The 25,006-nt window shown below is 51.7% G+C and overlaps 14 protein-coding genes across 14 annotated transcripts; 8 read left to right on the top strand and 6 right to left on the bottom strand.

The window, feature by feature from the left end:
- Nucleotides 1–78: 78 nt before the first annotated feature.
- On the top strand, nucleotides 79–1,157 carry K460DRAFT_434606 (uncharacterized protein; the record flags this gene model as incomplete). Its single annotated transcript, XM_040938385.1, has 3 exons — nucleotides 79–333; nucleotides 391–693; nucleotides 743–1,157. 3 exons carry the CDS (start codon nucleotides 82–84, stop codon nucleotides 1,106–1,108), a joined length of 921 nt encoding a protein of 306 aa, XP_040784057.1. The 3' UTR covers nucleotides 1,109–1,157.
- Nucleotides 1,158–1,394: 237 nt separating this feature from the next.
- Nucleotides 1,395–3,070, top strand: K460DRAFT_388428 (uroporphyrin-III C-methyltransferas-like protein; the record flags this gene model as incomplete). Its single annotated transcript, XM_040935690.1, has 2 exons — nucleotides 1,395–1,692; nucleotides 1,740–3,070. The coding sequence occupies 2 exons, from the start codon at nucleotides 1,395–1,397 to the stop codon at nucleotides 3,068–3,070; spliced, it is 1,629 nt and encodes a 542-aa protein (XP_040784056.1).
- Nucleotides 3,071–3,147: 77 nt separating this feature from the next.
- Nucleotides 3,148–6,391, bottom strand: K460DRAFT_397712 (uncharacterized protein; the record flags this gene model as incomplete). Its single annotated transcript, XM_040936175.1, has 8 exons — nucleotides 6,096–6,391; nucleotides 5,970–6,045; nucleotides 5,914–5,923; nucleotides 5,662–5,864; nucleotides 5,539–5,616; nucleotides 4,726–5,484; nucleotides 4,614–4,679; nucleotides 3,148–4,268 (listed from the first exon to the last, which is right to left on the bottom strand). Exons 1-8 carry the CDS (start codon nucleotides 6,165–6,167, stop codon nucleotides 3,148–3,150), a joined length of 2,385 nt encoding a protein of 794 aa, XP_040784055.1. The 5' UTR covers nucleotides 6,168–6,391.
- A 154-nt stretch (nucleotides 6,392–6,545) lies between these two features.
- Nucleotides 6,546–7,819, top strand: K460DRAFT_344319 (SAICAR synthetase). The gene is made up of 2 exons (XM_040931250.1): nucleotides 6,546–6,732; nucleotides 6,807–7,819. Exons 1-2 carry the CDS (start codon nucleotides 6,580–6,582, stop codon nucleotides 7,557–7,559), a joined length of 906 nt encoding a protein of 301 aa, XP_040784054.1. The 5' UTR covers nucleotides 6,546–6,579; the 3' UTR covers nucleotides 7,560–7,819.
- A 60-nt stretch (nucleotides 7,820–7,879) lies between these two features.
- K460DRAFT_369520 (uncharacterized protein) lies at nucleotides 7,880–8,699 on the bottom strand. The gene has a single exon (XM_040933977.1). It carries the CDS (start codon nucleotides 8,249–8,251, stop codon nucleotides 7,952–7,954), a length of 300 nt encoding a protein of 99 aa, XP_040784053.1. The 5' UTR covers nucleotides 8,252–8,699; the 3' UTR covers nucleotides 7,880–7,951.
- A 941-nt stretch (nucleotides 8,700–9,640) lies between these two features.
- On the bottom strand, nucleotides 9,641–10,080 carry K460DRAFT_168335 (uncharacterized protein). Its single transcript, XM_040926932.1, has one exon. It carries the CDS (start codon nucleotides 9,966–9,968, stop codon nucleotides 9,735–9,737), a length of 234 nt encoding a protein of 77 aa, XP_040784052.1. The 5' UTR covers nucleotides 9,969–10,080; the 3' UTR covers nucleotides 9,641–9,734.
- On the bottom strand, nucleotides 10,081–10,784 carry K460DRAFT_168334 (uncharacterized protein). The gene has a single exon (XM_040926931.1). It carries the CDS (start codon nucleotides 10,685–10,687, stop codon nucleotides 10,193–10,195), a length of 495 nt encoding a protein of 164 aa, XP_040784051.1. The 5' UTR covers nucleotides 10,688–10,784; the 3' UTR covers nucleotides 10,081–10,192.
- An 836-nt stretch (nucleotides 10,785–11,620) lies between these two features.
- On the top strand, nucleotides 11,621–12,619 carry K460DRAFT_292129 (Metallophos-domain-containing protein; the record flags this gene model as incomplete). Its single annotated transcript, XM_040929336.1, has 1 exon — nucleotides 11,621–12,619. The coding sequence occupies one exon, from the start codon at nucleotides 11,621–11,623 to the stop codon at nucleotides 12,617–12,619; it is 999 nt and encodes a 332-aa protein (XP_040784050.1).
- An 813-nt stretch (nucleotides 12,620–13,432) lies between these two features.
- On the top strand, nucleotides 13,433–13,879 carry K460DRAFT_408951 (uncharacterized protein; the record flags this gene model as incomplete). The annotated part of the gene is made up of 1 exon (XM_040937207.1): nucleotides 13,433–13,879. One exon carries the CDS (start codon nucleotides 13,433–13,435, stop codon nucleotides 13,877–13,879), a length of 447 nt encoding a protein of 148 aa, XP_040784049.1.
- A 68-nt stretch (nucleotides 13,880–13,947) lies between these two features.
- K460DRAFT_369518 (uncharacterized protein) lies at nucleotides 13,948–16,212 on the top strand. The gene has a single exon (XM_040933975.1). The coding sequence runs from the start codon at nucleotides 14,165–14,167 to the stop codon at nucleotides 16,142–16,144; it is 1,980 nt and encodes a 659-aa protein (XP_040784048.1). The 5' UTR covers nucleotides 13,948–14,164; the 3' UTR covers nucleotides 16,145–16,212.
- Nucleotides 16,213–19,754: 3,542 nt separating this feature from the next.
- K460DRAFT_344307 (thiosulfate sulfurtransferas-like protein) lies at nucleotides 19,755–20,924 on the bottom strand (the record flags this gene model as incomplete). Its single annotated transcript, XM_040931249.1, has 2 exons — nucleotides 20,113–20,924; nucleotides 19,755–20,053 (listed from the first exon to the last, which is right to left on the bottom strand). The coding sequence occupies exons 1-2, from the start codon at nucleotides 20,831–20,833 to the stop codon at nucleotides 19,755–19,757; spliced, it is 1,020 nt and encodes a 339-aa protein (XP_040784047.1). The 5' UTR covers nucleotides 20,834–20,924.
- Nucleotides 20,925–21,340: 416 nt separating this feature from the next.
- On the top strand, nucleotides 21,341–21,808 carry K460DRAFT_293902 (RING/U-box; the record flags this gene model as incomplete). The annotated part of the gene is made up of 4 exons (XM_040929461.1): nucleotides 21,341–21,482; nucleotides 21,532–21,563; nucleotides 21,612–21,675; nucleotides 21,726–21,808. 4 exons carry the CDS (start codon nucleotides 21,341–21,343, stop codon nucleotides 21,806–21,808), a joined length of 321 nt encoding a protein of 106 aa, XP_040784046.1.
- Nucleotides 21,809–22,153: 345 nt separating this feature from the next.
- K460DRAFT_293425 (uncharacterized protein) lies at nucleotides 22,154–23,017 on the top strand (the record flags this gene model as incomplete). Its single annotated transcript, XM_040929415.1, has 1 exon — nucleotides 22,154–23,017. One exon carries the CDS (start codon nucleotides 22,154–22,156, stop codon nucleotides 23,015–23,017), a length of 864 nt encoding a protein of 287 aa, XP_040784045.1.
- Nucleotides 23,018–23,356: 339 nt separating this feature from the next.
- K460DRAFT_369510 (uncharacterized protein) lies at nucleotides 23,357–24,754 on the bottom strand. The gene is made up of 2 exons (XM_040933974.1): nucleotides 24,283–24,754; nucleotides 23,357–24,084 (listed from the first exon to the last, which is right to left on the bottom strand). The coding sequence occupies exons 1-2, from the start codon at nucleotides 24,334–24,336 to the stop codon at nucleotides 23,395–23,397; spliced, it is 744 nt and encodes a 247-aa protein (XP_040784044.1). The 5' UTR covers nucleotides 24,337–24,754; the 3' UTR covers nucleotides 23,357–23,394.
- Between the last annotated feature and the right edge of the window lie 252 nt (nucleotides 24,755–25,006).

Here is a 25,006-nt window from a genome sequence, read left to right as displayed (position 1 = left end):
ATCCTTATGTCGCCGGATGAACGACCAAACAACCAACCTACAGTACCTTTGAGCTTGACTTGACTCTGTTTGGACATCGCCATGTCAACTGCCGTGTGGCCGCCCATCGACGAGGCTCGGCTGGCCGATGAGCAGGCGGCGTCTCAAGCCCGGGAGCTCGAATGGCTGCTCGTGCAGCTCCGCGAGACGCTGCAGTCGCTCAAGGCAGGCCTGGAAGAGTGCGCTGCCCTCCTTGCGCCGACTGAGAACGGGTCCACTCTGGTGCTGTCATCAGTACGGTCTGAGAGCCTCAAGGGCCTCGTCACCAGGATTGGAACGCGCATCACCAAGGGTGTACGTCTAGAGGCTTCTACAAGTTGTGTTGTTTACATGCTCACCAAGTGACTGCAGAACATCAAGCTACGCCTAACAAGCCTCCCTCCGCCAAAGGGCTCTCATACATACGACTTGACCATCTCGTCCGCCCCGCAGGCGCCCACGCTCGTTGTACCCCAGCTTACGAACCTACGGACATCGATCAACAGCTGTTTAGATGTCATCGACGTTGCTACCTGGGGTGGAGATGCGACCAATGCGAGCTTCGTTGCAGGACAGCTACAGCTCCTGCACGACCATATACTGGAGGCACGACAGGCGTTACGAGGGTACTCGGACGTGCAGATGACATGGTGGGAGAATCCAGTGGATGAGAACGTGAGCTGCATGATCCAAAGTCGACATGATTCACGCTGACACGAAACAGACTTTCGACCCTCCACTACCAGCCAACGTCTCCTTCCACATGTTCATCTTCGACGCCGCCCTCGGCCTCGAGATTCGCACCCTCGAACCACACCATGTTGGGGAGAAGTCATCGCTCAGCGGCTTCAGCCTCCGCGACAGCCTGGCAGTGGCACTGGGTGGCACACGACCGCCGGTTCACGACGAGGCGGACCGCACATTCAAGTACAGGGGCCAGGACGTCCGCGTCAAGGAGAAGATACGAGTCGAAAGCCAGGATCCCGCCCTCATCTCCGCCTCAGCAAAGCTCAACGCACTCGAACACAGCGTAATGCTGAGCCGCAAAGCCCTTGACATCGTCATGGACCACGATGAGCAGTCTGACTAACTCCGCTGAAGTTGACTGCGGACAATCGCCCGTGCAGCCATTGGGCGGAGCAACCACTTGATGTACGAGCTTTTCCGCGGGGGACACCCGTCCTAGCCGCCTGTGGTTAGCGGCTTATCGCGCCATTGTCGGTTGGTCGGCTCGGAACAAGAAAATGAGGGTGCATTATCAGCGCCGCCGCCATGAGTATGCGAGACTGATAACATTTGTATTAATCTCGCTGTCCTTGCTCTTGCTCTTCCTTCGGGCAAGTTCAGAGCATCACAAGTCAGCGTCAAATCCCACCATGGCGCCCGCGCTTCTGACTGCTGTCGATGCGACATCCCACATCCATCTGATAATCGGATCGAATCCGCTCGCTGGTGCTCGATGCTCACGGTCAATCGAGGTCGGCGCAAAGCCCATACTGCTTGCACCCGAGGAAGCTACCCTTCACTATGGTCTGGTCAAGCGCATTGAGGCCGGCGAAGTGCAATGGCTCAAGCGAAGCTTCAACGAGGAGGACCTGACCACCTTGGGTCGCTCCGAGGTAGATGGTGTTGTAGATGCAGTGTTTATCACCGCAGGCGGCAAACAGGGATCCAGTCAGTACCCAGGAGCAGCTGAGAATGTACCTGCTGACTTGCTACAGGTACCCACATCTCGAGCCTTTGTCGAAGGTTACGGATACCCGTCAATGTCGCCGATGCACCGAATCTATGTTCGTTCACGCTCCTCTCTACACACTCCGACGGGCCGTTACAGATTGGTGTCACAACGTCAGGCAAAGGCTGTAAGCTGTCTGCGAGGATCCGTAGGGAAATCGCGGCTTCGTTGCCACAACAACTGGGTGACGCTGTGGAGAGGCTTGGAACACTGCGCAGGCGTATATGGGAGGAAGATCACGCCGCTGAGCTGTTACAAGATCTTGAAGCAGAAGAGGAGGACAGTGGCCAACCAGCAACATTCAATAAGTTGATTGTAGAAGAGAGCAAAGAAGCGGCTCGAGGTCGTCGGATGCGCTGGCTATCGCAAATATGCGAGTATTGGCCCCTTCGTCGCCTTGCCGCTATTTCGGACGCAGATGTCGATACTCTGTTCCGCGAGTTTGCTAGCAGCAGTCCATTGAAAGTCGGACCAGCCGCCATAACACCACAAAGAAGACCAGGCCGCATCATTCTCGCAGGCTCCGGGCCCGGCAACCCCGACCTTCTCACCCGCGCAGCACACAAAGCCATTCTCTCCGCCGACCTCATCCTCGCCGACAAACTCGTTCCCGCTCCCATCCTCGACCTCGTCCCGCGCCGCGCAACCGTCCACATCGCACGCAAGTTCCCCGGCAACGCAGATAAAGCTCAAGAAGAGCTTCTTGAGCTGGGTCTGGAGGGACTGAAGGCGGGCAAGGTGGTTGTGAGGATAAAGCAGGGCGATCCATATATCTACGGGCGAGGTGGTGAGGAGTACGACTTCTTCCGCGCGCATGGATATATACCCAGTGTTCTACCCGGCATCACCAGCGCGTTGAGTGCGCCGCTGTTTGCCGCTATACCTGCCACGCACCGTGGTGTTGCAGATCAAGTGCTGATCTGCACTGGCACCGGACGGAAGGGCGCGCCGCTTGATCCTCCAGAATTCGTGGCGTCACGGACACTCGTTTTACTCATGTCGCTACATCGTCTATCTGCATTGATTGAAAGTCTAGATGGGAAAGGATACCCCAAGGACCTGCCTGTGGCTGTTTTGGAAAGAGCGTCGTGTCCTGATCAAAGAGTTATTAGAACGACGCTGGAACACGTTTGTGCAGCAGTGGAGGAGGAAGGGAGTAGACCGCCGGGCCTACTGGTGGTGGGGAATGCGTGCAAGGTGCTTATGAAGTACGACCAGAGATGGGTTGTAGAAGAGGGATTCCATGGGTTGGATAATCTCGGTGGGGAGGGCGAGTTGGAGTTGAGTAAGCTGGGAGAAGGTGTTGCTGTTGCGTAGTAACCAGAGAATACCCAGTTATCGAAATCAGAAACTCATACATTCATACTGTCCTCCCGATTATCTCTTTCTAGCATTCAGAACGCATCATCACCGCACCACTCGTCAAACATTTCTCCAAGCACCAGCTCACTCCCTCGTTCCCCCTCAACTGGCGCACTCTCAAACACAGTCCACATATCAAACACCTCTTCTTCATACTCGTCCTCGTCCTCATCCTCATCTTCATCCTCATCATCGCCACCAGCCTGCGGCTCATAAGCCTCCACGCCCTTGCACACACCCACACACTCATCCAACAGCGTCCATGTCGGACTACTCACCAGCATACTCGGATCGCCCAGCCCAGGGTACCGACTAATCAGCGGGGCACCGTTGGTAAGCTTGTATCTCACCGCCTGGCCTGTGAGACTCGTGTACGCGTGTACACACTGTGTAGTAGGGAAACCGAGAGCGTGCTGGTCAAAGGTATTGAGTGCCTCTACGATGACAGATGTGTCCGGGCCTTGTGCTGCGGCTAGTTTGCCAGCGAGGGAGCGGGTGCGTGCAGTGTGCTTTTTCACGATGCCGATAGCCGGCATGGGGATGTAGCGGACCCGCTCTACGCTCTGCGGTTCTACTCCATCTAAAACGGGGGAGGCACAAGGCGCCGCAACGCCCGGCGAGTCTTCACATAGAAACTGCTGCCACGGCTTGAGCCCCGATATCCACGGCCCCGTCTCGTACTCGCCCGCCGGGCTCTCCGCTCGACCCGAGGGGGTGTAAATAAACGTATCACGCGGCAAGACCTTGACTTTTGCGCCGCTGATCGTCGTCTCGAACAGCGCGATCGTCTCGTGGACATGCATCCAGAACAGGCCCCGGCGCTTCGCGCGGTAGATGCGACGGTCCCGCATGAAGGTCTCGGTTGTGGTGTCGGACGGTAGCCATGTGCTGGCTTCCTGCCACACGTCTAGGAGGTGGAACCATATGCTTTGCATGAGCGGCGTATCGGCCGCGAAGAAGTCGGCGAAGTAGTCGAGCAGGTGGGCGGCTGAGGACCAGTATGCGTGCAGGAAGACTTGCTCGCAGCCGGGGCAGGGCCAGCTTCTTTCGCCGAGGAGGTGGTCGCATGCGGGATGTGTGAGTAGGCTTTTGATTTGCGTGTAGATGGTTTTGAAGTCGAGTTCGTTGGCGCCGAGGAGGTACTTTACGGTCACTGCGGGTTGCGAGGTGTAGTCTTCGACGCAGATGGGTGGCAAGTTCATGGTGGGGTGTGCACGAAGCTGTGCGGTAATCGTCGGGAAAGTACAGGCAAGCGGTGGTATGTTGAAGTATTAAGAAAAGCAGCATACAGAGGTGAAATGAGGTAAGTGAAGTCAATGCCAAGACTGCAGCCTTGCGCAAACGGGTCAAGTGAAAGAAGTTTGCGAGATGTGTATTACTCAACCATTGATAGCCAAAGTGCAAAGTGAACGACCCAGTGTATTATTGCATAGCGGGCTTATCGTGTCTTGAATCGGTTCTTATGCCTAAATAAATCGAGACATCCGGCTCAGCGTACTCATCCTCCCATGCTGCATGTTGCTGAGCAATGCTTCTTCGAGGGCCGACTGGCTGATACCTGCATCTATGCGACGTGAGTTTGTGAAATTATAAAAAGTTCCAAGACGTACCGTCAATGTCGCTGAAACTGCTCCCCATGCTCGGAGTCCCCTCGCTACCCTCCCTCCTTGATCGGGGACCCTGCTGTCTCGGGCTACCGAGCCTCCCCAGTTCAGCACGATGGTTTAAAGATGGACTCATTGGGGCTTGGTCGGTTGATCTAGGACCTGTTGGAGCATCACTGGCAGACGCAGAGCTTGTCATTGAAGATGCCGTCTCTATTGTCGCCTGCGATTGTTGATCAATTGACTTTTGTCTAATAGGCGGCGCATTTCTCGTGCGGTCTGACTGGAGGACTTTCTGTTCCGGTTTCGAGCTGGTGCGAAAGAGAGTGTCTTGGGCATACTTGCTACTACTTGGTTGCCGCCTTGCTGCGGACGCGAAGGGTAAGCTTGGAACTCCATGTGAACCCGAGTCTTCAATCTCCTGCGTTCCGTCACCCTCGTCGAAAGTCGACAATTCTCGCGGTCGTTGTTGCTTGAACCGCGGTGGTCGCTTGAACAGTTGGCTTCGGTGAGCTGGGTGATCAGTATCCGACAAAGAAGATGAGCTTGAAGATGGTGAAGCTGGGATGTCCGGAGACTCCAATTGATCTCTTCGATAGTTGGGTGGAGGTGCGGTCGAAGAAGACTGTCGCTCTTCAGGCTTCGGACTTGTCAGACTTGGTCGCTGATTTGAACGGGTAGATTGTGTCCGGGCGGGCGCTTGCTGAGTGTTTGTCCGAGATTGTGTAATTGTGTTTGTCGAAGGTGTCCTAGAGAGCGGAGGAGCTTGAGATGTTAGCATATGAGTCCTTATCTAGTCTCACGATTGATTGTACTTACCAGATGTTATCGTCTCTCCCCCTCGCAAGCCAGGACTGTCTCTTGGTCGCCCAGATAACGCAGATGTTGTCCTCGGAGCTGCTACAGGTCAGCAACAGATCAGCCATGGGATGCGTGACGAACCTCCCGAACCACCACTTCCGGTCCGTAGCATGGCGACACCACCGATGGCAGTTACAGTGCTCCCGCCGGTTGGAGTTGGAGACGGAGCCGCATTTGAAATGCTGACTCTCTTCATCTGGTCTCGCACATGGTCAAGATGGCGCTCATAGAGCCAGGCTGCCTGTTGAAGAAGAAATGTGGGTGGGACTTGAAACTTGGTAGCTCTGTGATATGGTCAGTGAGGCTGGGCGATTAGGAACATGAGATGCGTACAACTCGACCCCTACATTTGTCAGTAATAGTTATAAGCATATCCTAGAAACACCTACAGTTCAGATCACTCGTCTTTGACGATTTCGAGATGACTTTCCATAGCTGACGGTCTTTCTCCGCATCCCATTGCGCCTTGCTGGTCAGCGGGCTCTTCAGGGCGTTCGTTGCTTAGAACGACTCACCTGAGGAGGGTCTTCGAAGTTTCCTCGGGCGAACGGAAGTCGAATGAGGGTTGTGAACTGAGTAGATGACATTCCGAAATAATCAGACGCGCCAGAGAAGACGGAGATTGATGAAGGGACGGACAATGGAGGTGTTGTCTCGATACGCGATGGTTGGGTGCAGCCTGGCGTGAGCCAATCTACGCAGCGTTCATTTGGAGCAGCAGCGATTTGAGCAGGTTTTAGTATTTCGCGAGAAACTACAAGCTTGGAATATCTCCTCGTCTAAAGTTCACCTGAGGAGGAAGTCGTCAAGTCAACTTGGCTCGCAGTGTTCTGATATCATTAGACCCAACAATGCAGGTCATGCATGGAGCTGCGCCACAGCAGCCACTAGCCACAGCAGCCCCACTATGCGTCATGCAGGGTGTAAAATACTCAACGCGGGCAGCTGCATTTGCCCAACTTGTTCGGAACAGTCAGACAAATCAGCCGGCTACGCAAAATGGCATCGCAGACAGTTGTTAGCATCGATATTCAAGGCAAATTGCCCAAAGTTGCCTCGGGCAAAGTCCGCGATCTGTACGCAATTGACGATGATAAACTGCTGTTCGTTGCGAGCGACCGCATATCGGCGTACGATGTGATCATGGACAACGTGAGTGTGCATAATTAAGGAACCGAGACCTTTAAACCCCTTTTTACTCTTCTCCAATACTAATGAAATCTTAGGGTATCCCAGGGAAAGGCGCCCTTTTAACAGCAATGTCCATCTACTGGTTCAACTATCTCCCCACTCAAGTTCCAGGCCTGAAGACGCACTACATCAGCAATTCCCTACCACCAGCTCTCTCCTCGCTCCCAGAGCTCAAGGACCGCAGCATGCAAGTCCACCGCCTGCGCATCATTCCAATTGAATCCATCGTCAGGGGCTACATCACGGGTTCCGGTTGGTCCGAGTACACCAAATCTGGCACCGTCAATGGCATCTCGCTCCCCGCCGGACTGATCGAAGGCCAGAAACTTCCCCAGCCGCTCTGGACGCCCAGCACAAAAGCCGAACTCGGCGGTAAAGATGAGAACATCAGCCCTGAAAAGGCTCGCGAACTCATCGGTAACGGAGCTATCGCAGCCAAAGTCGAAGAGCTGTCCCTCGCCATCTACACCGCGGCAGCGGCACGCGCTGAAGCTGTTGGTATCGTTCTCGCGGACACCAAGTTCGAGTTTGGGCTTGATGCTGACAATAATGTCGTCTTGGTTGATGAGGTTCTGACACCGGACAGCAGTCGCTTCTGGCCAAAGGACACGTGGGAGGAGAATCTGGGAAGAGCGCAGCCGAGCTTCGACAAGCAGTTCTTGCGTGACTGGTTGACGGGACAGGGGTTGAAGGGCAAGGAGGGTGTGAAGGTGCCGGAGGATGTGGTGAAGAAGACAGCGGAGAAATATCGAGAGGCGTATGACAAGATCACTGGAAAGACAACCTAATGTATGCGAAAAAGATAGGGCGGAGAGGCGTGAGGTAGGCTCGGAACCTGCCACGTAGGTCACAAAAGTTAGCGGGCCGGAAACAGACTTGGGCAGAGAGATGTTATGGCCTAGGAGGTTGATCATATCTATTAGAACCTTTGTAAACTAATGTCGTGCCAGCGTCCAGAAAACTTCAAATCCCAACTAAATACTCGTACATTAATATCTAAATTCTAAGTCCCGAGAAGAATGCTCCATGATTGATTCTGCTTCAACTCCAAACACCGTGATCATCCACAGCAGGCTTAATGGACATATCGCCCTGTAGCATGCGGATCCAGCCAAATATCCGCGTTATCACAACAGTCACAACAGCACTAGCTGAGCTATGAAGATACAGAGGCATTTCCTCAAGCGTCAATCACACAGTAAGGTATGCAAGAAGATATGGAGAAGACGGAGGCAAGCAAAGTATAATGTTGAGGCTCATGAGTGGTTTTATTGATGCTGAGCTGATACCCGATGTCCTTGATGTCCATACTATTGTTCCTTGAAGATGTCCATGCCAATGGACCTTGATGAAGTCCTTGATGTATACCCTTGAAGATGTCCTTGATGTCCAACCTTGAAGATGTCCTTGATGTCCAACCTTGATAATGCCCATGATATCCAACCACTCGTACAAGTCCAAGCCTCATGTCCAAGCTCATACTGGTTGGGTGCTAGTAGAATCCAAACGACACCCGACTAAGTCTCTCCCACCTTCGCTGCTGCATTGTATGCAGGCAGTAGCAAATAGCCAAGGAAGTACACTAGCTGGGGATACAACCACCACGCACAGCTAGGACTCCGGACTCGACGACGGTAGGCCTGGTTTAGTGCCGAAGCACCATTGACCGTCTATCCTCCCGCACCATCGAAGAGCCCTGACATGACCACTACCGCCAGGCCGCCTCATGCCCCAAAGCGATCCTCATCTTCACCATAGAGCCAAGCACCCAACCAGTATCACCACCAACCATAACCATGCTCCAAGCCCAAGGGACCCTGCAGCCTGTGTGCACCCTGTACCAAGATCCATGATGTCTTCGTTTCGAGCTCAACGTTCACCAATCCGCAGATTGGGAACGCCCAGGAGATCTACTGATGATTCACTCCTGTCCGATGCCCAGTGCCTACGTGTAGGACACTGTTCGATGCGATGTAGGTGATGCCGTGAGCGTGCTCTGCTGCTGCGAATGTGGAGACTGGCGATGATGGAAGAGATGTTGGTGGAGGTGACCTGAAGAGGTATTGGTGACTCAGAGAGGATTGGTGGACAGGTGAAGCCATAAGCAAGCAGAGCTAGGAGGGGTCAGCGTACAAACCAGTTAGGATGGAGGATAGTTACCAGCTCAGCGACGAGAGTGGTGATGGTGTCATGTTGGATGAGGTTGAGTGATGCTCATAGTAGTTGAAGGATGTCATAAAGACTTGTGTGACTAAGAGATGTGAGTGAATGTAAGTGAGTGAGACATGTGACATACCTGATGTGACTTGAAGTTGAGTTGAAGTGGAAGATTTGAATGAAAGAGTGATGACGAAAATGATTTTTGTTCCATGGTTGAGTGTGTGGTGGAGTGGAAATGGAGTGAGAGTGTCGTGGAGAGGGTGGGGGATGAGCTTTATATATGAGAACCTGGGGTCCGAGCGCTCGCGTAGCTGCTAATCTTCGGTGCGAGATTCTGCCGGCGGCAGGAAGGTCTAGTCGAGGTGAAGGAGGGAAATAGTCGGTGGTCGAAGGTGGTCGAAGGTGCGTGGTTGTGTGAAGGTGAAAGCATCTTCAACACCAAGCAAGGTTATGCGAGGCATAACATGGCCCGAGCGGCCCCAGCAGGTGAGAGACAATCAAATAAGTGTGGCGATAGGCAGCTGGAGGTATGAGGCCACTGATTTAGTGTATTTAAGATCAGTAATGCTGCGTCTGCAGGGCTGCGACAGGAGAGCTACAGCGAAACTGAAATGATGAGCCGCAAAGAAACTCGGTTCAACAAGAGAATATGTGAGCTAACATGTAGTCTTATATATGAGATCGGTTTAGTGAGAGGTATTGAGAGAGACTGAAACATTATAGCAACGAATTGAGATAGGTTATCAATTACTCGAAACCGAGAGAATCAGAGCAGAACAAAGAGAAAATTAGGTAGCTTTGAATCATCCGTCAACTAGAAGACAGCCAAACATCATTGCCCAGTGACCGGAGGACGATTTGGAATTGCACTCTTTCCAAGTTTGGCTATGCTTACGATCCTTTCGAAATACTCGAGTCCGAAACCGACTTCTTGATCGTAGGTATGTGTGTACTAATTCAAGTCCGAGCAGCTTACCGGTAACCATTTCTGAAAGCTCACATCTACAAAGTCCTGTGTAGCACGCCCGAGACATCATAGCCAAGCTACGCCAGAGAACTGAGGCAACAGCCCTTATGTTTTGACCACACTGTACTCGAGTGCGTTCACATTGAGAAGTTACTCCGCACCGCCTCGGAGTGTGACCAGTTGTAAGATACGACTTCGTCGCTGCGTCAGGTCATTAGGGAAGGCGTGCTGCTTCTGAGCGTGACGGGGTTCTCTGGCGAGTTTTTACTTGCATATATTGCAGGCGTTCCCTCTTCAGCCCTCATGAGTCTGGATCCAAAAATCCCTATCGTGTATCCGCCCCTCGTCGATCCCCTCCATCACTTCTCTGACCCACATCGGCGGCCCAGGCGGAGCCCTCTTTCCCTCCAGTATTGCATCCATCGTGTGGCCGGTCATCGGGCACGTAATAAATCCCCTCTCCTCGGCCAGCTTGCCTACCTCCTGTACGATCTTCAGACCCTCAGCAGCACCAGCTTTAGCGGCCGCCAATCTGTCACGCTGTTCTTGTAGTTTCTGTTCTATGAAGGAAGAGCATTTTTGCATGCCTTTCGAGGCGAGACGCTGGAAAGACGAAATCAAACGGTTTAAGATATCGAATAGGATACGGTAGAGGAGTTCTGTGGCAATTGCCGTTCCGGTTTGTTGGGTGAAGAAGCGCGACGAGATCAAAGATGCAGATAATGGTCTGGCCGCCAGGGTTGTTGAAGCGCCAGGGCGGTACACGACGAGAGATTGAGATGCGGCCATGTTGCGAGCTTGCGAGCTTGCGATTGTCGTTGTGATGTCTCGTTGAATGAAATTTGGTGTCGAAATTGAAAGCTCAAATGTCCCGGGGAGCTTGAACTAGGTCTAGTTTATGAACACGAACGGCTTCCTATGTACTTGTTGATAACGGACGTTCGCTTGTTTTCCCTCTCCGTCAAGTCGCGGACATGACACCGGTGCTCCAATGAGCATCTGCAGGTATGCATATCTCTGCAGGGGGCGCCTGATCGGAGGCAGTTCCTCCCGACCGCGAGCAGAGCTATACTCCTCTCACCAAACCGGCGCCTAAAGGGATTTCTAAAGCGCCTACGCCCTAGCTAGGCTATTGTAGTTCTATAAAAGTACTTCACGTATAATTTTCAATTATATTAATTTTCAGGATAGATTAAGACAGTTGTTAATTATAGTTTTAAACCTTGAGTACTAGCTATCAACCTTCTCATGAGTCTGATGCGATCCGTGGTCACTAGGACATTATCTGGCTAGACAATCACCAAATATTGTAACACCTACCTAGGTAATGTAGGACGACTAACAAAATGCGCATTACTAATTACCTACAATTTGCTCTTGTGCAATAGATTATATCGTGTTGTACATACAAGCCGCTGTCATACGAGCATTTGGGTTGAGCTATGTTGTCAATAAACTACTAGTATACAGCAAAGTGACTTGACTTGTCTATACGCTGCTATTCCAAAGGTCAGCTAGGTGTATTCGAGGAGCCGAAGCACTTACATAATGCTCGCTATAAACCTGCTCATGCCTCCATGGTACATTATCAGAGGTAGAAAGAATTGCGCTATTTTCGATATGCGAACACGGAGCAATAGGTCAGCTTTAGTCTTTTTTAGAAGACCCTCACTCCCCGAACTTTTCTTGCACATATACACCACATCACACATACTCACCGTCATGGCCACCCTATCCTTGAAGAGATCTCGACCCTCTACTCCAGATTCAACTGCACCCATGAAAAGAGTTCGGATGGAGGCATCTATCTCGCTGAAGCCCGTACGCTTTCTTATCATGTCCGACACCCATAGTGCTGAACTGCCTTCAACGCTTCCAGAATGCGACGTTCTGCTTCACTGTGGCGATCTCACCGACGACGGCTCCCCGGGAGCCATCTCTGAAGCACTTGAAGCACTTAGCAAGGTTAAAGCCGAGCTGAAGCTCGTAATAGCTGGAAACCATGAGATATCCCTAGATAAGCAGTATTATCTATCGGAGGGCGGATCGTTAGCCGATATAGCAGCAGCACAGGCAATGATCTCGCCTGATCCCACCTCAGAGGCCAGCAAGGGCGGAGTCACTTTCCTATCTGAAGGCACACATACATTCAGAATCTCCTCAGGGGCTACATTCAGCATCTACGCCTCGCCATACACCCCTGAATACGGAACGTCAGGTTTTCAATACCCTACCAACGAAGATCGGTTCAATCCTCCCGAAAATACGCCTCTGTGGGCTCATAACGTCGGTACCGAAGAATCAAAAGTTCCTAGCAACATCGATATAGTTATGACTCATGGTCCACCCAAATACATTCTAGACTCCACTTCTGATGGACGAAGCGCAGGTTGCGAACATTTACGAAAAGCCCTTGAGAGAGTAAAGCCAAAATTGCATTGCTTTGGCCACATACATAAAAGTTATGGCGCCCAGAGGATCGAGTATGATAAAAGCTCAAAGTCCAAGGATGAGGCTGGTTCAATCATTCCGATAGCGAAGGAATGGGTGGGAAAGAATCAGGCTAAGAAGAAAGGGTTTGCAAGCTTGCCACCTGGCTCCCTCGAAGTGTTTCGCAAGGGGAACCAAACGCTATGCATCAATGCAGCTATGGAGGGAGAGGACGGGCAGCTGGAGAATGCACCCTGGGTTGTCGATCTGGATTTGAAAGTGTCCGAGTAGTCTGAAGGTACATAGGCGGCGGTTCTGCAGACTCATCAGAACGTTGATAATAGTTAGTGCCAACTAGGAGAATCATAATAAAGTTTAAAACCATAGAACAAGCATGTCAAACTATCCTAGAAAACTCAACATAATCACAAACAACCCCGTGATTAAAGTACGCTTATAAAAGTAGCAATAGCTTAACTAGGGCGTAGGCGCTTTGAAAATCTTCTTATAATGTCCTAGCGAATCACTACGGCATAATTCTAATACAGTGGCCTGGAGGACCTCGCATTTTAAGGCAGGTATTAACATACTCCTAATACAACAGCCTGGAGGTCTTCGCGTTTTTATGCAATTATTAATCGCACTCGCAGAGGTAGTTGAACACATTCTGGGTCCTAGTTTGTAATTCCCTGGTTAACAATGGGTGCGAAAATCGGTTACAGAGGTACAGCCGTAATCGGTGCCGTTTCATCGAGACTTCTTGAGGACAGGGGTCTTGCACAAATGGGACATTATGTTGATGCCTTCACTCTAAGACCAGGAGATAGAATGGCACGTCTTGGGTCATTCTCTTTGGTACTAATCGTGCACTTGTCTTTCATCGGGCTGTAGTATACTATAATTAGGAAGAGCGACGCGAGACTGTCGCGTTACTACTGATTTTGTAAGCGATGCTCTGAGAAGGAACCATGACAGTACGTCTGGAGGGAAGGTGGAAATGGGCTCTGGCAGAGAGGTGAGCTCAGGGGTATGTGCAAGCATCCAGGGTACCAGAATTAACAATACATCGAATACACGTAGCATCAAGAAATATAAATACTTAGCATGTCGTCCGTCCGCGCCCCCATCTCGGACGCCTTCCTCGCCGCCCTCCAAGAGGCCTTCGTGGCTGCGTCGTTGCTGGTGCCGCCCTCCCTCCGCCCACAATTTGTGTTGGTTGGGAGCGGAGCTATGCTCTACCATGGCTTCAGGCGTCGAGCCGAAGACCTCGACATTGTAGGCACAGCAAACGCCCACGGGGCATTCTTGGATGGTGCGCGTGGGGATGAGCGCTTCTCGGTGATGGCAGACGGCGGTAGAGTTTACATACCTTACCCCTACATATGTCTCTATTTCACATGGCTAAATCCATGTCGTGTAGCATTTATACAGTATACTTCCGTGGCTGGCGCTGGCGCTGGCTTTGTGATATCGATAGACCTTGTTGCGCTCGGCGATGAAGCCATGCCGTTCGTGGCTTCGCTGCCGGAGCTTTGGCGAATGAAGGCCTGAGCCTACGCCGTGACCCGTCCGGGTGAAAAGGCGGCGGATCTTGAAGACTACAAATGGCTCACGCGCCAAATGGGCCAAAAAGCCGTCCAGTATGATCCGGTAGAAATGCTGGAAATGATTCTCGGCGAGCTGAAGGCACGACGTCACGTGCTTTCGCGTAGTCTTTGAGCCCCGCCAAAACTTTCACCGCGACTTTACATCCCCAACAAGCGATGGACTGCAGAGCCCGCACAGCAACATTCCTCCTCCGATTGCCACCTGTGTTCGACATCTACATCAACCAAGATGTCGTTGTTTGGTGGTGATGGCAGCGCACCACCAACTGAGTCACCACAAGAATCTGAACCCGACAATTCACAGCCCTCCATCCGACAGTCGTTTCCAGCTATAGCTGAACCTGCCAGCCCACCGAGCGCCCAGTTCGCACCTAACGTTCAACCACCACTAGAATCTGAAGTGCGCAACGATCTATCCACCGACAGCGAGACAGAGCTCAACGAGTTTGACCAAGATCGGCCGTCGCGGCCGAACCGCTTCACCGGACCGCCACAAACATGGAAAGGCTACACGGCAGTGGATCGCCAGATAGCAGCATCACTTGATCAGATACGGGATTCGGATCTCGCCGCTCACTTATACAATGCACATGCTCTGAAGCGCCGAGCACAGAGGCCTAAAGAGGAGATAGCCCAGCTGGAGAATTGGCAGGGCAGGGACAACTGGTCAAAGACAGGGAGCGACTTGCAGTATACAGATGTATCTGGGATATTGCAGACTGAGCTGGTGCCGTCAAAAGACTGGACAGCATGGCCACTTCCTCCTGCGAGACTTCCCCACGCCCATGATCGACTTCGAAGAGGATTAGCTGATGGGGATCCCAAACAATGGATGATCGGAGGTGCGCGTACACAGGATGTAGGAGAAGAGCTCCGAGGAGAACTGCTAGCTGTTTTCCTACGGCTAGCAAAGGAGAGATGGGAATCAAGGGAGACGGAGGACGTAGATCAGCGCAGTAGAGATCGTACAATGATTTCACCAAGCAGGTCGCGGTCAAAGAGTGTCATGTCCACCAAGTCGCGCCGCTCTACTTCACGAGTTGATGTCGAAATGAAGGACGGCGACAACCTTGAGAATGATAATGACGAAGCGCAAGATGATGATGATGATGAAGAGCACTTGGGCTTGGTAGTGGGCAAGAAGCGTGGCAGGAAGTCTCAGACCGAAACTTACGCAAGACCGAGTGTTCTAGCCGACGACGCGAAAGCACAAAGACTTCTACAACCCACCATCAACTCTGTGTTGAGCAACCTGGATGACATTGCATTGGCAGTTCGCCGAACCCGCCTCAACCATTTTGGACATGGGGGATCTAGCGACAGATCATCTATGAGCGAGTTCACCTCAGGCGTAGAGTCAGGCGGGTCAAGGTCATCAACAAGATCTAGATCAAAAAGTGCCACAAGTCGAAAAGAGAGCACTCAACCTTCTTACCGTGCAACTTCGACACGTGCCAGTCGTACGGCGAAGGAGGGTAAAAGTACCTCGAAACCTCCAACAGAGCTCTTGGACAACGACCTCGCCTCAAGCAGTGCTTCTGATTCGGACGCTGCTAAGAGCACCTCATATAAGCGAAAGCGTCGAAGATCCGCCAGCATCACCAGCGATAACAGTGCCTCGACTAATCGTGACTGGTCAGGGAGGGCGGGGCTATTGGATTGGAGTGAGGTTCTTGGGCTTGCAGCCGTTAAAGGCTGGGACAAAGGAGCGCTTGCCCGCACCGCTCATCGATGTGCTGCCGTTTTCGGAGAAAGCATGTCATTTCTGCCATTTGACGAGAGCCTTGCATCAAAACCTATTGCTGAGCCAGTGTACTATATACCGTCTACGCTTCCAGCCCCAGAACTCCTCCCTATCTCTGGCCCATCTTCGTTCAAGCGTCCCTTCTTTCAGGTCGGCACCCTACGCTGTCCACACACGGACTGCTACGGCCATGAAAAAGACTTCGCATTGCCATATCGCGTGGTGGAACATTGCAAGCGAATGCATGGCTATGATCCTAGGACGAATGATTCTGACAATGAGGAAAGGACGATAGGCGCTGTACATATGGATGGATTTCTACACCCTGTCACTTTAAAGCCAGGCTGGTTGGGACATGGGCGGTCTAAGGCCAGCACGGCGAGCAAGAAGCAGAAGATGGGCGAGGAGGAAAGTCCAGATCCACTTGATGTGGTTGAGTCTATCGACGAACCTCAAACTTACTAGAAGCATGACTAGCTAGCAATAGTACCGTAGGCAATTAGTAAAGACGCCTCAACCTCAAACTACACAAGTTCCACGTGCTAGTCTGAGTTGGTCACTTTCCCCACACGTGCGGGAGCTAATTTAGCGCGTGAATACGCGTATGCCACGCGAGTTGGGCGCCCATCTCGCTTCGCGACTGGGCTCCCCTTCATCGTCATACTACCACCATACCAATACAACCCGGCTATATCCAAGTGGCATTTTCATTGGCCGCGTATCTTTAACGTGTATTGGTTTGCTTCTTCGCAAGCAGTCGACATGAGTTATCACGATGGTGCATATAATCCAGCATCTTTCAACGAACGTGCGTATCAACTTTCCTCTCCTTATAGCGAGCAATCCGCGCGGCTCAAGCTCACTCATACTTACAAAGATGGATTCATAGGCAGCGAATACCTACCCGAAAGGGCCGCCGCATTCCCCACGGTTGCTCCCCCGCACTACACCCCTCTACGATTCGCTCCCTCGTTAGACATACCTGCTAGGTACCCGAACTTGCAAAACTACTCGTCGGTCGAGAATATTGAGAACGTACCACCCATGGCTGCACCAAGGTCAAACAGAGGACGAGGGGCGAAATCAAAGAAGAGAAAGCATGACGAGGCACATCACGCTGCGAACGACAAGCGGTTGAGACCGGACGGGCTGCCAACGAACGCGAGACCCAATGTCGCATTTCCGCAGCATTATGAAGATCTCAACGGCCTGCCTCAAGGTAGTCAGTATAATCCAGTTGAAATTGAGTCGAGTCCAGAGCCAGAACCACATCCCAAGTCGAGGAGGCAGGTAGTGGACCAAGCGCAGCCTACAACTTCAGGATTTGACCTTCGTACTCGCCTTATAGAGGCAGGGCTATACATCCAGGGCCCCGACACTTCCGCGAAGAAGCCCAAGTACTACGCAGTACCTGGTGGCCATACACCAGGAATCTATACAGATTGGGCGTCTGTGGAGGGGCAAATCCGGCGTTTCTCTGGTGCGAAACAGAAGAAGTTCGCTACCCAGTCGGAAGCGTGGGATTATATAATAGAGCACCAGGACATCGTTATGATGTCGTTCGATCGCAAAGCCCAAGGCTCCGGAGAACCTGTCCGACGGCCAGCCACCCCTCGCGCGCCTCAATCCACGTGGTCCGCTGCGTATGACCAGGCAACACAATCGTCTCCGTGGAGTGAGCATGATTTCTCATCGTTTTCCGCCTCGGATTTATCGCGTACATCAGAGACGTTTGGTTCGCCACCGCCATACACTTTCTATGATGGGTATACGGCCTCTGGAAGCGGATCACAGCCGATCATGCCAAACTACATTGCATCTGATCCTGAGCCCACGCTCAGTGCAGAGCAGCAAAGGGTCGTAGATCTTATTGTGCAAGGACACAATGTCTTCTACACGGGTAGTGCTGGGTGCGGAAAGTCTACTATTCTAAAAGCGTTCGTCAAGGTGCTTCGACACCGAGGTAAAGAAGTCCGGATCGTCGCACCCACAAATCTTGCTGCACTCAATGTCAACGGCCAGACAACATGGAACTATGCTGGGTGGACGCCTGATAGTTTTAAGAAGTCCATGGAAACGTTAGAGAACGCTGCTCACGGAAAGGAAGTCTGGGCGCGATTTAACACCACGGACGTTCTTGTTATTGACGAGATAAGTATGGTTGAGAACCTTATGTTTGAGCGTCTGCACCGCATTATGAAAGCGTCGAGGGGAAGAGTTGGACCATTTGGTGGCATTCAGCTTATCGTCACTGGAGATGTGAGTCTTTCATGTCCTTACTTCCTTACCTAGCTCATTGTTCTAGTTTTGCCAACTGTCACCCGTAAAGCCTTTCAAGCACTGTATCGGATGTGGCTGGGAGCTTATTCCCGACAACAAACGGCAGCCAAAACAGTATCAATGCGAGAACAAAAGCTGCCGGGAAGACGTTTTCTACGACATCGACAAGTGGGCCTTTCGTAGCAAGGCATGGGAGGTACGAACATCACCCGGACATCTGCCATGTTTAGTGTGGCGATTGCTAATGGAACTAGGAGTGCAACTTCAGACATATTAACCTTACCGAAATTCACAGACAGAACGATAAGCCGTTCATCGGTATTCTCCAAAAAATACGAAAAGGTAAGGAAATTTTCGTATTAGTAACGACAGCCCATAAATCCAGCTTCAGTGCGCGCTAGAAAGCATACTCCAGGCACCCGATCAGCCAGGTCAGGATTTGCTAACCTCTACTAGATGGGATCATCACGGGGCATCACGGCAGAATCCTTCGCGTTCACGAGCTTGGGGATATGGAAGGTGCTATTAAGATATTCTCGTTACGTGAGGATGTTGACGGTGAGAACAACAAGAAGATCAGCGAAATCCCCTCAGAACCTCTTTTCTACAGGTGTGTGGACCACTTCAGCTGGAAGTCTCACCACAGAGAAGAAAAGTCGTTAGAGAAGTACAATCGGGAGGCTCACGACGGCACTGGCACCTTGCAGGCACTGGTACGTATATATTTTTCCATCGCGTTCTATGCTGACTTCAAACTGCAGAAAGAGCACAGATATGAGATATTCGTACAGCTAAAGGAAGGCATGCGAGTAGTGCTGCAGGCGAACTTAGACCCTGGCGCAGGCCTCGTCAACGGCTCCCAAGGTGTCATTGTCGGCTTCGAACCGTACGACGGCAGGAAATTGCCTCGAAAGGACGATGGGGGTGTTATGCCGGGTGCTCCAACCGTCAGAGGCGCTCACGCCAAATACTATGAACATCAAATCAAGATATACGCCGATAGGAACAACCGGCAGCCCTGGCCCATCGTTCAGTTCGACATTGGTCGGCGGCAGACTATCTATGCAGACTGCACGGCGAGCGAACTTGGAAACAAAGAACCATATAGTTTGCTATCGCGGACACAGATCCCGCTAATGGCGGGCTATGCGATTACAGTGCATAAGTCACAGGTACGCTTCACCTTTCCCGCCTCGTTAGTATGCACTGACTTGTTACACAGGGCATGACGCTCGATCGTGTTATTGTCGATCTTAAAAGAGCATTCGAACCTAGTCAGTTATATGTCGCGCGTATGTTCATATGCTTCCTCTGCAGTATAGTGTTCGGAAAATAGCTAATTGTCCTTGTAGTCAGTAGAGCACGATCGCTCAAAGGCCTGAAGGTCAATGACCTTCCTACAACAGATCTAGGAGGCGCCAACGCAGAGGTCACGGAGTTCGGCCAGAGATTCCTTGGCATTAGGTGAACCGAGTATACCTACAATGTGTATCTAACAACATATGGCGCCATTTCTGTATTTATCTAGATACCCGGCTGGTTACGGCGTTGGTGGAATAGGGAGCTGAAAAGGGCGGAAAGTATTTGGTAAATGTTCCATAGTCCATTTGTTGGTAACGTCGAATTCAAGACTACATCAACGTAATCATTCAGCTGCCTAAGTTTGCTGTGTGAACTAATCACGTACATTACCTGGTAGTATGAACATGCAGCCGTTGATTACTATTATGCGTAGAGGAAGGGTATCAATCTTTGGACGAGAGAACACGCATTACCGAATAATAAGGACACTCATTTATTCTGATTTCCGGATTAGACCGTCCCCGGGCTTCACTCGCTGAGCCCATTCTGTCCAGCTCCCGTCATATAGCCGCCTCTGCTGGGTAGGGAAGCCCGCCTCAGTCAAAGCAGCATCGATGACTGCGGCTGTGACGCCAGACCCACAGCTGGATATTATTGGCTTCGAGGGATCAACGCCCTTGGACTTGAAGAGTGCTTGTAGCTCAGCGGCTGGGAGGAGAGTCTTGTCATTTGGATCGAGGAGGTCGGAAATTGGGACAGAGATGGAGTATGGAATATGTCCGGAAGACAGACCTATTGCAATTAGTATGAAGAAGAGCTCGCTGTTGTATTGTGAGACAATTTGAGCGTACCTTCTCTTGGCTCCGGATCCACGCCCTTCCAGCGCCCTAGACTTCTCGCATCCAAGATCTGTACCTCCTCTGCTCCCTCCTTACCCAGCTCCTTCGCAATATCTCTCACTTCCTCAAAAGCCACGACCTTGCCTTCATCCAGCGCTGGCACCTCGTACGTGACCTTTGGCACCTCCTTGGGCTCCCCACTCTCGGTCGGAAACCCTTCATCCACCCATTTGCGGAAGTTGTTCAAGATGTGCACATTCGGATGTCCAAAGGCTTTGAGTGTCCAGCCCACTCTTGGCGCAGAGAGAATGCCCAGCTCTTTGCTATCATAGACCACCACGCTATCTTCGCGCTGTATGCCGAGTCGGCGCATTGCGTCTGCGAAGTCGGAGGGGGAGGGGAGCATGTGTGGAAATGGCGAGTGGGGATCCTTGATGGCGTCGACGTCGAAAAAGCGTGCGTGCGGAATGCGCTGCGCAATGAACGTTTCGTAACCATCTCGTCCGTCGTTTGGTAGGAACCAGGAGGCGCAGAGGGGGATGACGCGAGGGGCAGTGGAGAGCTTGCTGAAGACGTTCTTTTGCAACGCGGCATTGAGCTCTGAGGGTGATACGAGGTATGAATCGAGAGTGTAGTGGGACGACATTGCTCGTCTGCCCGGGGTTGCTGAGAATCGAATAGAGGGAATGGAGGGGAACGGCCGTAAGGAGCAGCGGAAGCGTGAGACGAACATTGCGGAAGATATGAATGGGCTAGGTAGTCACGGATCGTTAGTATGGAAGAAAAGAGAAGGGAGCGAAGTGGAGCGTGCCGTTGTGGAGAAGATATGGGAGGCTTAAAGCTCCCTGGATATGTATTTCTCGTGCAATATGAGGGCACCAGTAAGCTTCAATCGGGAGCGGGAAGCTACAGTATGCATGACTGGCTCGCGATCTTCCTTGCTATCAATTGCAAAAGCCTAAGAATGTTGAGCGCGACTCATGCGCTACTTGTGGTCAATCATGGCATACGGATATGTGTAACAGGTGCGATATCGCGATGCCGTCAAACCAGCCGTGTATTCCATCATCCTCCATGCGGGGGCTGAAGCTTGAGCTCAGACCCTGGGGTATCCGTAACGGGTAGTCGCCGCCCTACTCACCGCCATGAATCTGCCGCATCCGCGCTCGGCATCTGTTTGTTTTCCCTCAATCCTACGCGCCAACTACAACTACAACTCCGCCCAACAACGAGAGACGCGATGAAGGTCACGATACGGGAGTGGAACGCGGTCGCTGCCTGGCGCTGGGACATGCCCGACGACGATGTGTGCGGTATTTGCCGGAATCCCTACGATAGCACATGTTCCAAGTGCAAGTTTCCTGGCGACGAGTGTCCGCTATGTAGGCTGAATATCTTCCCATGAAACGGATATATGCTGATATTAGATAGTGCTTGGCGTATGCAATCACTCCTTCCACATGGTATGCTGCATCTCCCCTCCATCTAGTACGATATAGCTAACGTCTCAGCACTGCATCTTCTCATGGCTGAAACAAGAGAGCTCCCAAGAGAAGTGCCCCATGTGTAGACAGCGTAAGCATCTTCTCCATGTGACATGCGTGCTTACTGACATGGGATCGCAGCGTTCAAGTCAAAGAGTCAAGATGCGACGGCGGCCACCGACAACCAAACCCCAGCACAAGCGCCCGATACCAGTCCCATTTGAGATTTCCCTCTTCGATACACACCATCATTATGTCTATCGAAACAATTTTGGGTATGACGCATGAGGGGCACGTATGGGCATCTTTCTAGGCGAGAAGCTCGACGGGGAGGTGTGGGGATGATACTGACACGACATTACGACTGGCGCGCGCATGATACCCTATGGAATATATTACACGCGTTTACTACAAATGCTCGCATCAGTCGCTCCATTCGTTTTGGTCATGCAGGTGTTCGCGTAGTAGGTGTGCACGGACCTCGTTACCTTTATCGATACGACCTACCTTGAGCTCCCCATAGCTCCACTAGCTTGCGCCTACCAGTCCTCCCAGTAACTTCCTCTAACATGTCAACGAATCCCACTCTTCCAGGATCGCCTTCAATACCTCGCCCCACACACTCACCGCGGTCACCGCCTCTTCCACACTTCGAAGATCCCCCGGAAGACGAGCCGTACGACCGACAGCAGCCTGACGATGCGGCCGATGAGGACGAGATACCATATCCAGAGCCCAGCTCTGAACAAACGCTCTTACCACCTCCAAACTTCAGACCCTTCTTCACGTTGATAGAAGACACGTCATCCGGCGAGCATTACCACCCATACGTGCACTATGTCTTTGCCGACGACGACCCGGTCATCGTAACCGCTGCATCGATGCGAAGCCTAGGACTAGACGATACGAAATATCTACCACAGCACACTCCAGATGATGAGGAAAGACACCTGGCTCAAGAAGACCAGCTGGAAGACGATGAGGACTCCCCAGTCGAGTCTCCTCTTCCACCGCCCATCCCAGGCGTCAGGGAACACTACCTCATAGTTGACGTTGGCGCGGATGGGCGCACCATCGTAGACGCACAGTCCCTCTCGCCAGAGTGGCAAATAACGGATACCGGCTTGCGGACGGCTCCCTCTTTCGACGAAAGCTCACCAGACCAAGGGTATATGTTACGGATAGAAGGCGTTGAATTACCGAAGAAGAGTAAGGGCAAAGGCAAGGGCCAAGTTGGGCAGGACAAATTGAGTGAAGCAAGAGATCGGAGTGAGGTCGATATATTTGTGGCGCTGGACGGCTTAGTGCAGGGCGTTGAGGGAGGGTTGGAGATGGCTAAGAAGATCTCGAGCAGGAGGCTAGAAGAGACGGGGAATACTGTGGCAGGCAATCATGTAGAAGAGGAGGAGAGAAGCATAGCTGCCGATGTATGACAGCCCGAATTACACTCGGAATATGAGCACACTGCTTGGTTACCGCGGGCCATGTGAGTTGGTGAAGGCGTTCAGCATCAGTGAGCCTTCTCGCTCCGTTGCATGTCATTGATATGACACTATGCTGCCCTCCCACATTCATAGCATCAACCGCAAATGCTAACGACTGACGACACTACAACCGACATATTGAGCGGAGAAGACCGGCTATTCATTGCCGGCTGCACATCTGCTATAGTTATACATGGGAATAGCGATATGTTTTACAAGCTATTTTAGCTTTTTGAGCAAACGACTGAGCAGTATTTGTAGGAGAAGATGAGGTGACTACACGAGATTCTGCAGCAGGTAGCATTCAGGAATATCTATCGCACTCCTTACCCTTCTTCAGCCAACTCCTCCTGGATACCCCGGTGCAACTTCGTACTGCCCTCCAAGCCAACAAGAACAGTCTTGTCGTCCCCTGGGACCTGCATATCGAACGTCTCCCTCACAACCGCATAGCTGTAGTACCCACACCGCGCAATAGGCTCCGTCTTCGCAACATCTACCTTCCCATCCGTCAACACCCGCTCGTCGATATGTATGCCGACGACTTTGGCGACAACGACGTCAACAGTGCCCATGGGCGGATTACCAGGAAGTCGCAGCGTAGTGTAATACTCGCACTCAAACCGCACAGGACTCTTTTTCACCATAGGCACCCTCCTCTTCTCCACCTTTCCCTTACCCCCACCACTAGTCTTCACATCCACACTACACATCGTACTGTCTTCCTTCTCCAGCCCCGCGCGCTCAAACTCATCCACGCCGTACGGCACTGGCTCGGCGCTTATGTTGACGGCTTCGCGCAACTCGTACGTAGCCAGGTTCCAGCAGAAGACGCCTGTGGCTTCGACGTTTTTGACTGTGTCTTTTTGCTGCTGGGAGAGGGTTTGGTTGGCGGAGAACATTACGTAAGGCGGGTCGAAGGTTAGGTTGTTGAATTGGGAGTAGGGGGCTAGGTTTGCGTGGCCGGTGGGGGAGAGGGTCGATATCCATCCTATGGGGCGGGGTACCACGCAGGCCTTTTGGTGGGTTGTTAATAGATATGTAGGAGTAGGGATATTATGATGTTGACGGGAGAGAACTATAACAATATTCTATCTAGGGAGTGTAGGAGATTGGGTTGGGTTCAGGTTGCTGAGGTCTTTCTTGTACTTTATACGCATCATTTTTCAACAACACAAATGATCCGAGATTTCATGCTCTTAGACTTTACTTACCTTGAACGGATCGTGAGGAAGGCCATGGTCGTCTTTTCCTGGTCGGTAAAACATGATTTCTTTCTCAAGTTTCTGGCTTCGATTTTCTGAATGCGATTTTCAGAATTGGTCACGCCCTTCTCTTAGACAGTACCTCGCGTGAGGTTTCTTATCACGTCACACCCACCCAGTCTACTTCCCCGACTCCTAACCTCGGTACTTATTCGGTTGTATTTACTCTTGGCGTCAAGTGTATCCCATCAAAGGTGTAACGCTTCACAGACCAGTGTGAGGTTGCTGGGTTGCTGGGTTTTGGTCGGCGCAATCGTATTTTCAAGAATCGGATGAGGGACGGGAAAGGTGGGGGGCTAAGATCGCATGGTTCTCCACTCTTGTAACTAACTAATGCAATGCAGTGAATGTGATGTAATGCAAGGAAGACGACATGCAAGACTCGTTCGAGTATAGCTTCCGCCCAAGATGAGTAATGTTGGTAATCGGGAATCATGCTTATCTTTACGGAGATCCTTATACGCTGAGGCTTTTGACTTGAAGATACGCGTACGATTGTTTTCTCATGAATAAAAGTAGGGGATAGTAGTAAAGTAGCGTCGATGCACCCAATGTGAGGTCTTGTTGCTGTAACATGCGCGGGGAGTAGAGATGGGGTTAATATTCAGGAAAGAGGAGTGGGGGATTGTTTGGGCACATCAAGGGTCGAGAAAAGCGGAGACGGGACGATTTA

This window comes from Cucurbitaria berberidis (assembly GCF_010015615.1).
Source record: "Cucurbitaria berberidis CBS 394.84 unplaced genomic scaffold K460scaffold_5, whole genome shotgun sequence".
Lineage (NCBI taxonomy): Eukaryota > Fungi > Ascomycota > Dothideomycetes > Pleosporales > Cucurbitariaceae > Cucurbitaria > Cucurbitaria berberidis.
The sequence above is the reverse complement of the archived record's forward strand: the minus strand, read 5'-3'. Positions and strand labels throughout refer to the sequence as shown.

Coding starts and splice junctions, on each gene's coding strand:
- K460DRAFT_344319 (XM_040931250.1), top strand. CDS start 6,580: ATGGCATCGCAGACAGTTGTTAGCATCGATATTCAAGGCAAATTGCCC. Junction 6,733..6,806: donor ACGATGTGATCATGGACAAC/GTGAGTGTGCAT, acceptor ATGAAATCTTAG/GGTATCCCAGGGAAAGGCGC.
- K460DRAFT_369520 (XM_040933977.1), bottom strand. CDS start 8,251: ATGAGCTTGGACATGAGGCTTGGACTTGTACGAGTGGTTGGATATCAT.
- K460DRAFT_168335 (XM_040926932.1), bottom strand. CDS start 9,968: ATGATGTCTCGGGCGTGCTACACAGGACTTTGTAGATGTGAGCTTTCA.
- K460DRAFT_168334 (XM_040926931.1), bottom strand. CDS start 10,687: ATGGCCGCATCTCAATCTCTCGTCGTGTACCGCCCTGGCGCTTCAACA.
- K460DRAFT_369518 (XM_040933975.1), top strand. CDS start 14,165: ATGTCGTTGTTTGGTGGTGATGGCAGCGCACCACCAACTGAGTCACCA.
- K460DRAFT_369510 (XM_040933974.1), bottom strand. CDS start 24,336: ATGTTTTACCGACCAGGAAAAGACGACCATGGCCTTCCTCACGATCCG. Junction 24,085..24,282: donor TTCCTCACGATCCGTTCAAG/GTAAGTAAAGTC, acceptor ACCCACCAAAAG/GCCTGCGTGGTACCCCGCCC.